General features: G+C 50.4%; 1 protein-coding gene across 4 annotated transcripts in view; it reads right to left on the bottom strand.

The window, feature by feature from the left end:
• Positions 1 to 3,685: 3,685 nt before the first annotated feature.
• The window catches only part of Rnf216 (ring finger protein 216), a 122,586-nt gene continuing 116,630 nt past the window's right edge, over positions 3,686 to 9,641 (bottom strand). For all 4 annotated transcript variants that reach the window (XM_032887310.1, XM_032887309.1, XM_032887312.1 and 1 more), the window contains exons 16-17: positions 6,448 to 6,517; positions 3,686 to 5,853 (exon numbers count right to left, since the gene is read on the bottom strand). In XM_032887310.1, the coding sequence (XP_032743201.1) occupies positions 5,537 to 5,853; positions 6,448 to 6,517 (387 nt within the window). In that variant the 3' untranslated portion in view covers positions 3,686 to 5,536. The remainder of the gene's footprint in view (positions 5,854 to 6,447; positions 6,518 to 9,641) is intronic.

The raw sequence follows: 9,641 nt of genomic DNA, 5'->3' as shown, positions 1-9,641 counted from the left end.
GGATTAGTGGCACGGCCCACGACCCCCAGCTAACGTTAGATTTTTTTTTTTTAGTTTATCGAGTCGTGTGTATGTATGGCCCGTGTCTGTGAGTGAGTGTATGTTTGTGCAGTGTGGAGATGAGAGGACAACTCTCAGCTGTTTCTCACCTTCCACCACAGGATCCAGGGCTTGCCCTCAGGTCCTCAGGTTCCCCTCTCCCAGAGTCTCATTATGTAGCCCTAGAATTGACTGAGTAGACCAAGCTGGGCTTGAAGGCAAAGGTCTATCTGTCTTTGCTGGGATTGATTATAGGCACGTGCCAACATGCCCACCTAAAACACAGTCTTAGTTATTTATTTTTAATTACTGTAAGTATATGCTTTAAGATGTGTGGTGAAGCTCCGAGGACATCTGACCCTATCTGCATCTGCATCTACATGGGTTCTGGGGATCAAACTCAGGTTGTCAGGGTTGCATGACCTTGAGGGGTACATGCTCATGCTCATCCCTAAATTTTTTTTTTTTTTTTTTTTTTGTCAGATAGGAAGTCTCACTATGTAGGCCACGCTGGTCTGGATCTCACAGAGATCTGTAATCTTTGCCTCTCAAGTGCCGGGATCAAAGGCTTGTCCCATCATGCCTAGCTAAGATTCCTCTTGATTCCCACTTTAACGACAGATGATAGGTCCCAGAGCCTGGGCTCCGGTGGCCTGGAGGACTTGCTGGACAAATTTCACTACAGCAGAGCTGTCTACGATCACTGACAGGGATTGGCTGAGCATGATGGGGAGAGATTCAACTTCCCTTCCCCCCATGTTCCTTCCAGGCAAGTCAAACAAAGGCCCCTGGTAGAGGAAGCAACGGGAGCAACCGATGCTTCATTAAATTCTGCCTGAGGAAGATCAGGCAGCCCTCAGGACTATGGCAGCAACTGTCTCCCCAGCGGTCATGAGACCAGAGTGCTTGGAGCTTGGCCGCTACTCCGAGAGGGAAACCCTCCTGGACAGTAATGTTGTGCACCAAAGGCAGCTGGGCACACGGGCACATGGCCAAGGTAGGATTCCAAGTTCAGGCTTCATAGGAAGACTGATTTGACGACACCCTCTCCCTAAAACAAAAAAAAAACAAAACAAAGACAAACAAACAAAAAGAAAAAACCCAGAAGCATATGTATCATAGCAAGAACCACATAAATCAGGGTTGAGGATTTAGCTCAGTGGTAGAGCACTTGCCCTGGGTTCGGTCCCCAGCTCTGGGGGTGGGGTGGGGGGGACACGACCACACAAATCCTCCTCTAACAAAAGATGTTACGTGGAAGGGGCTGGAGAGATGGTTCAGTCAGCAAAGGGTTTACCACATAAGCAAGAGAACTCAGGTTCTACCTAAAAAACACACCAAACCCAGCCAGGGGGCAGGCATGTGTAGTCTGGGCACTGGTGAGGGGAAAATTGACTCCTGGAGCCTGCTAGTTAGCCGCCTAGCTAAATTGGTGAAATCTGGGTTTACCTGGTGGTGCATGCCTTTGATCACAGCCCTTGGGAGGCTGGCAGGGGCTGGCAGATCTCTGAGGCCAATCTATATAGTGAGTTACAAGCCAGTCAGGGGCAACACAGAGAAACCATTTCAAGAAAAACAAAACTGGGGGTTGGGGATTTAGCTCAGTGGTAGAGCGCTTGCCTAGGAAGCACAAGGCCCTGGGTTCAGTCCCCAGCTCCAAAAAGAAGAACCAAAAAAAAAAAAGAAAAACAAAACTGGCTAGCAGTGCTTGTTTAATCCCCAAATACCTTTAATCCATGGGCAGAAGCTGGCAGGTTTCTCTAAGTCTGAGGCCAGTCCAGCTTACAGGGTGAGTTCCAGGATGGCCAGGGTTACATAGAAAAACCCATCTCAAAAAAACCCAAAGGACCCCACCCCCCCACTCACCCAAAACCCACCACCACCAAAAACCCTAATAACTAAAAGAAAAACAATCCAATAAAAGATGGAGAACCAGTTGAAGAACAGATTGACTCCTGATCTCCGTAGTCCCATTTGTGTACACAGCCACGAAGCCCTACAGGCCACGTGTGGTGGTGCACACCTATAATCCTAGCACTTGCGGTACGGAAGCAGAGCATTCTAAGATTGATGCCAGACTGGACTCTTGAGTTCGAGGCTATCCTGGACTACGAAGCTTGCCCCTCTCCATGTTGGAGGGTAATCCATCTTGGAGAGCATCTGTGACCCATCATGCACAGGGTGTTTACTGAGGGTCTTGGGTATAACGGCAATACTGGAGGCCCTTAGGCTTGTCTGTTTTTTAACTAGGGTGATGTCTGTGAAATAGGGTAAACCCACACAGTGAAGTATCAGAAAATAAATCTGTAGGTCATGGTGGCACACATCTTTAATTCCAGCAGTAGAGAGGCAGAGGCAGGCTTTGGTCTGCATCATAAATTTCAGGCCAGCCTGGGATAGAGAGAGACCCTCCCACTCCCTGCATAAAACAACTCCTTCTGTGCACACGGTATCCAGGTGTCTTAGGGTTTCTATTCCTGCACAAACATCATGACCAAGAAGCAACTTGGGGAGGAAAGGGTTTATTCAGCTCACACTTCCACATTGCTGTTCATCACTAAAGGAAGTCAGGACTGGAACTCACGCAGGGCAGGAAGCAGGAGCTGATGCAAAGGCCATGGAGGGATGTTACTTACTGGCTTGCTCAGCTTGCTCTCTTTTAAAACCTAGGACTACCAGGCTAGGGATGGCACCACCCACAGTGGGCTGGGTCCTCCCCCTTGATCACTAGTTGAAAAAAATGTCTTACAGCTGGGTCTCATGGAAGCATTTCCTCAACTGAAGCTCCTTTCTCTGTGATAACTGCACCTTGTGTCAGGTTGACACACAAAACCAGCCAGTACACCAGGAAAGCAAATGTGGTAGGGAAGATTTCCAGAAAAACGGAAAGCCAAGGCCCGAAGGCTCAGTAGTGGATGTGAACCTGCAAGTAAGGGCCTGGGAGGGTACGGGACACCACCGTCACCTAGAAGGGAGAATGGCTAGTTTTCCTGGCACCACCCAGTTGCAGAGTCTCAGCCACAACAAATGTGATAATTTGTAACCCACACAGAAGCAGCTCCAGAAGGCTCTGGACCACTAAGGAAATCGGCAGTCAATGGCTGCTTTGGAAGCTGGGGATGTAGAGAAACTTTGTCCCCGAGTTTTACTTCAGCACAAACCTTTCAGATGTGAAATAAATTCAGTGAAACAATAAAAGGCAGGAAAGCAGACAATGCCTTCCTGGAGTGTTGTCCTGCTTTCCCTGGGCCCAGGCCCTCCCTTCTGGCCATGCAGTGGTGAAGGTCTGTGCTTATGGAGTACAGGCAGCTGGTCTCTCCTTCCAGCCAGCCAGGCCAGGCACCCCCATGCCGGACTCACAGATGTTTTCTTGGCCTTCAGCTGGATGAGGCTAGCCCCGGATGACGGCTATTCTCTAATGTCACACTGGAAGCACCTGGGGAGGTGGGGCCCCCCAGGGACCGCCTGTGTTTTCTTCAAGGCTGGTACTCACTAGCCAAGGCATCACATTCCTCCTCTCCCGGCCTACGCTGGGGGCCGTCAAGAGTCCTATGTCCTTCCTTGGAGTGGGTAGTACATGGCGCTTGTTTGCACCCAAGGATTCCTGGGGACCTGTGATTTGAGTGGGGACAAACAGAGCCAAGAGAAGCGTTCACAAACATTTATTTACACAAAATTCAAGTTACATATGATACAGTCTTTTTACACAGTAGTTTAAACAGACTTGGTTTCTCTATTTTCACTACCAAAAGGTAAAGAAAAACGTTTAACCATCTACTTCATTTTTTTCCTTTTTTTCTTTTGTACAAAGTGAGATCATGCACTTTGCTCTTAACTTTGAAATCTTTTGCTAAGTGCAAATACTAGATTCTCTCCAGTTTTAAGGCAAATACACTGGGAGTGGCTAGGCAGTTTCTTAAACCAGGAAGCAGTCTGGGTCCTAGGGGTTAAGGTGGCAGCTGCCTTGGGGATCTGTGCTGGCCCACCCCTCACTCCCTAGCCCTGCTGGCAACATGGGAGGGTCACTCCTTGATGGAGACAGGCAGTAGCAGTCTCCCTGTCACAGACTGACAATATTTTGAAGGATACGTCTCTGGCCTCACCTCTCCAAATGGAGTGCCAGGGTCTGGGTGGCACCTGCCTGGCCTGCTCTTCCAGCTACCCTAGAAACTGCCAGGTTTTCCAACTGGCCTCTTGGTGGAACAATGTGATAGGGTACTGAGTCAACCCAGAACTGGGCGCCCAGTCCAGTGGCTCATGAGGCCTTGGAGGGGCAGTGTTGGAGTAACCGCCCCCTGTAGGGCTTCTGGAGAAGTGCAGAGAACACGAGTACACTAATTGTTAAGGTACTTGGAGGATCCTGTCATGCAGCATGTGGCCCATCTTTCCAAGGCACTGTCATTCAGACTAGTATCACAGTTCAGGTGACCCATGGCAGGGCTCCTGAGTTGCCCTGTGTGCCCTACCCACACTCCAGTGACAGTGGGCACCTCAGGGAGTCTTTCCTTTTCCCAGGGACATCTTCTCTCTTCTAAGTCTGTACACTCTGAACATGGGACACTCCACGACAAGGGGAGCACAAGGACAGCCAGTACAACTGAGTGAGACACTTGCTGTCAGCCCTGCTCAACACACACTGGAGGAGAGTATAAAGATCTGGTCTGAACAGGAGGGGACACAGGTAGTGGGAACATGGCAAAGACTGTGCAGGCCTGGATTTTCATCTGACTCTAGGGAAGCCAGCTGTCCTCATCTTGGAGCTGGACCTCTCCTGTCTGCATCCATTGCTAACTAGTGAGGGACAGGGGAGCGGTCAGAAGGGTTGTTGTGACAGCTGCAGCAGCTCCATGAGGTCATCTGCACTGCTAGGGAAGCCCCTAAAAACCTTAGGAGAGATGCTGCTCATCCCACGTTGGTGACAAGTGAGGTCTCTCCCAGAAAAGGGGCAGCCCAGGAATAAAGGGCCCTAAAAGGGTCCTTTTGTTTGATAAGTGTCAGGACTACTGGTTCTCAGCAGTTGCCAGCCCTGGGGAAATACTTTCAACCTGACTTTCCACGGATGGGGACACACAAAAAACTTCAGCTCAAACTACGTGAATAGGAGCAACCTCTAGGTAACAACAGAACAAAACTTGCGCCACAGAAGATTCTTGGCGGCCCTTGGACCTGAGTGGGCCTTGGGCAACAAGGAGAGAGCCCTGGCCTGGGGAGGGTAGGCCATTTTCCCTTGGGCTGTCAGTGGTCTGCTGGGGAGGAAGTATGGCAAATGACTAAAGGGCCTGCTTCCCGGTCGGGGCCCCTGCTAAGATGGCAGACCTGGTGCAGCGACAGTCAGCACCCAAGGCGCATCAGACCTGAAGGAGCAGTGGACCTCGCAACGGGAAGAGCAGGAGGACACGAGCCCACACCCCATAGGGAGTGGAGGGCTCCATCCCTACTCAGAGGATGAGACTGGGTCCTCCTGCAGACTCAGCACAGCTGGACAGGGCTTTGGGTGTCAGAAGCGATGCCGTGGTTGGGGGCCAAAGTGCATGGGCAGGTTGTGCTCCAGGGGCACGTGCACGTGGCCAAACTCGAAGTTGACACGCACGTTGGGCAGAGGGGGTACATAGGGTGCGGGCACAGGACCCATGTTCATGGGGAAGTTGTTGAACACGGGCCGCACAGGTGGCAGGGGGAAGGGTGGGTGGACAAAGGCATAGGGTGGCATCTGAGGGTGCAGGTTCTGTGGGACAGGCCGTGGCAGGGCTTCCACACGCTGCACTTTCTCAGCCGGCTTCTCCAGGGGGGGCCCAATGCGTTTGAAAGTGTTCTCTGAAAGGGAGTTGGGATTCAGTGAGGCAAACAGACCAAACCAACACCAGCAGATTCTCCCCTGTGACTAGGGCTCTGCATGCCACTTCTGACTCTGCCAGGGCTCGGGAGCCTTTAGGGGCAGTGCAGCCTGGGAGGGCCACTGACCTGAGGGCTCCTTTGGGCCCAAAAGTGGTGGTTCTTAGAGTAGGCTGGATAATGATTAAATTCAAGACAAGAGACACCACTGTCCACCAGAGCAAGATCCAAAGGGCAAATCCACACTTCCCAGGGGTCACCCTCGGCCTACAGAGCATGCAGCAGTTTACCTGGCCTCACACCGTCCATGTACAATGTCCCCTCCCTTCAGAGCCCCTGGGGCTCGCTGCCACCCCTTAGTGTCACTCCACGGTGCGAGCCAGTCTCTTAGTCAGGCTTCTATTTGCCTCCAGAGCTCACACACACACACACACACACACACACACACACACACACACACACACACACACACACACACACACACACTTGGGAGTGTTTCATCGTGAGGGATGCCCAAACTGAACCATGGCTTCCCAAGCCTCCCCAAGCCTCATCTATGCCAGGAAGAACACTTGCCTCCATTCTTTCTTTTCTGCTCCTCCTCAGCCTCCTTTTGGATCTCCTCAATCAGCTTCTCATCATCTTCCTAGAACAAAAGCAACATCAGGGCAAGCCTGCAGCACCAGGAAGAGGCCACGGGCTGAGGGCAACACATCAACACAGCCTTTCCCCAGCTCTTGCCCCTCTTCCTTCCTTCGTCAGCTGCCCAGCCTTCTAATGAGGAGGGCCGTGCTGGAAAGGCCTGTGTCTGGGCCCTCAGAGCGGCATGGAAGTAGAGGCAGACGACACAGACTGGCTAAAAGCCTCAGGCGTTCCTCATCTCCACGCTGCAGCTCTGGGCTCAGGAGGCTTTTGGACCCACCTCTCACAATACAGGGAGGCCGTACTGATTGGAAGCTGCCCGTGGTGTCCAGTGGTATCCCTGCAGCAGAGGTCTGGCCTCTGCGGGACGGAGAGAGGCATTTTGCATACAGACAAATTACCAGTGACATGGTGTGCCTGTCCTCCCTGTTTAGAGGAGGGCTGGACTCGCGTCCGAGCCATGGCCCTGCTTGCTTCATCTGATTCCTGAGGCCGGCGGAGTGCATCTTTAGTTCACAGTGAGACAAAGACTCTTCAGTTGGCGCTGAGTGTGACAGTGCAATGTCTTCTTTAATCTCTGCCATTGGGAGGCAGAGGCACGAGGATCTCTGTGAGGTTTGTGACCAGCCTGGTCTCCAGAATGAGTTCTAGCGAAGGCTACAAAGTGAGACCCTACCTTTTTTTTTTTTTTTTTTTTTTTTTTTTCTTTTTTTTTTTTTTCAGAGCTGGGGACCAACCCAGGGCCTTGCGCTTCCTAGGCAAGCGCTCTACCACTGAGCTAAATCCCCAACCCCCCCCTTTTTTTTCTTTTTTTAAAGAATTATTTCTTTTATGTCTATGAGTACACGCACTGTCCATGTCTTCACACATACCAGAAGAGAGGATCTGATCCCATTACAGATGTCCTTCCAGAGGTCCTGAGTTCAGTTTCCAATGACCACATGGTGGCTCACAACCATCTGTAATGGGATCTGCTGCCCTACCTCTCTGGTGGTGTCTGAAGCAACATAGTCTGAAGAGGAGCTACAGTGCACTCATATACATAAAAACAAAACAAAACAAACAAAAAAGAAGAAACCCCACCAAGATGGTGGACATCCATCAGAAGCACCACAGCAGACCTTGACACATCAGCTGAACTGACCGAGAGCACGTGGAATCCGTCCTGAGGGCTGGTTATGAATAGCCAGTTTGGTGCACGCCTCTGATCCAGCACTTAGGAAGCAGAGGCAGGAGGGCTCGCCTGGCTACCCAGTCATATACTAACCAATGCTGAGTGTGGTGCTTGTCTGCAAACCCAATACTTGGGAAGTGGAGGCAAGATCAGTTTAAAGTCATCCTTGGTTATTTATCAAGTTCAAGGCCATCTTGGGCTACATGAGACCTTGTCTCAAAAAACCAAAATGATGAGGGCAAGTTTCAGTCATGTCAGGGGCTCTTAGAAACACTTGATTCTCCAGACCAAGTCACCCAGCCTACCTTTGACGATGTTGGGTTCCTCTCTTTTTTAATTTAAAATTTACATTTATTTGATCATTTAATATGTGGTGTGTGTTCGTATGTGCATATCTATGTATGTATGTAGTGACACTTGTGTGGAGTCAGAGGTCAACTGGCAGATGTTGGTCCTTTACTACCTGCATAATCTTGCTGGCCTCTTTTCTCAAGAGAGGGTCTTACTGTGGAGTTCATGCTGGCTTGGTATTTGTAATTCTCCTGCCTCAGCCACCTGAGTGCAAGTGCCACTAGTATTCTAACGCTCACCTGTGATACCCAAGAAAGTTCTAGGATGAACAGGAGGCTGCAATGCGGCCTATGAATGACAAAGACCCCAGCCCCGGACTTCTTGTTGGAGAAGTAATCAGTGATCTTACTACAAGGCTATCATGTCCCTCAGGTCAGGAATTTCATTAGACAGATGTGTACCATATGCTGCTGTGACACAGTACGCTGTTAGGCCCACCTCTGAACTTTAGACCCACAAGACAGAAAGCCACCCAGATGGAGTGTGTCACTATGCAGCACATTCCCTTGACTGATGAAGGACTTTAGTAGAGGGCTGCTGGAGATGGCTCTGTAGCAACTTGTGTAACGCCAGTGAACACTCACATTCTCTAGGCTTCAGTTGCCAAGTGACAGATTTGGTTGAAATGATCCAAATTAAGCTTTCCTCGACATAGGGAAGTCTAACTGCTTACCTCACTGTGCCCACAGATGCAGTTACACCTGACACTGAGATCATGCATGCCCATGTCCACTGTCTGAGAGGAGGACTGTGGACTCTCTGCTAGGGAGGCAGAGGCAGGTAGAGAGAGTTCCTGAACAGCCAGGACCACACTGAGAAACCACACTCAAAGTCATAAAGAGACTGGTGCAGGGATTGGCTAGGGCAGTGCCTGTAAAGAACTCAGCACAAGGCAAGATCTCACTTGGAAAGTAGGAACACAGACAGACTTTAGAGGCACAAAAAGGGTACCAACTGGGACATGGTGTTTGAAAAGTTAATTTATTTGAGACAGGGTCTCTCTGTTTCCCTGGTTATTCTGGAACTTGCTATATGTAGCACTGGTTGGTCTGTGCTTCCTGAGTGCTAGGATTAAAGGTGTGAGCCACTGTGTTATGCTTTTACAGATATTCTTACTTTGTACGCCCGAGTGTTTTTGCCTGTATAAGTTTCTGTGTATCATATTTGTGTTTGGTACCTAAAGAGGACAGAAGGGGCATTGGGTCCCCTGGAACTAGAGTTACAGATGGCTATGAGCTGCTGTGTGAACGCTGGGAGTGAAACCCAGGTCCTCTGCAAGAGGAGCCAGTGCCTTACACCCATCTCAACCTCCCGAGTGTGGGATTCTAAGTGTGTGCTACCACACAAGCCTCTGTGTGGCTTCTTCAATTTAAGCAAGAGGTTGCCCCGCTGACCATTTCTTAAGTAAATGTTAGTGCTGTCACCAGACTTCATCCCTGTCCACCTAACTGTGGTGTCACCGGTATTTCCTAGGGAGACAGCTAAGACTTCTCCTGGCGCAAGACAGTACTTAGAAAGCACACATTAAAGTCTGGTGTGATGGAGTGCACCTGTAACCCCAGCACTCTGGACGAGGAGGTAGGATACTCAGAGTTGGGAGTCA

Source organism: Rattus rattus, chromosome 16, assembly GCF_011064425.1.
Source record: "Rattus rattus isolate New Zealand chromosome 16, Rrattus_CSIRO_v1, whole genome shotgun sequence".
Classification (NCBI taxonomy): domain Eukaryota; kingdom Metazoa; phylum Chordata; class Mammalia; order Rodentia; family Muridae; genus Rattus; species Rattus rattus.
This window is presented reverse-complemented; position numbering and strand designations above follow the sequence as displayed.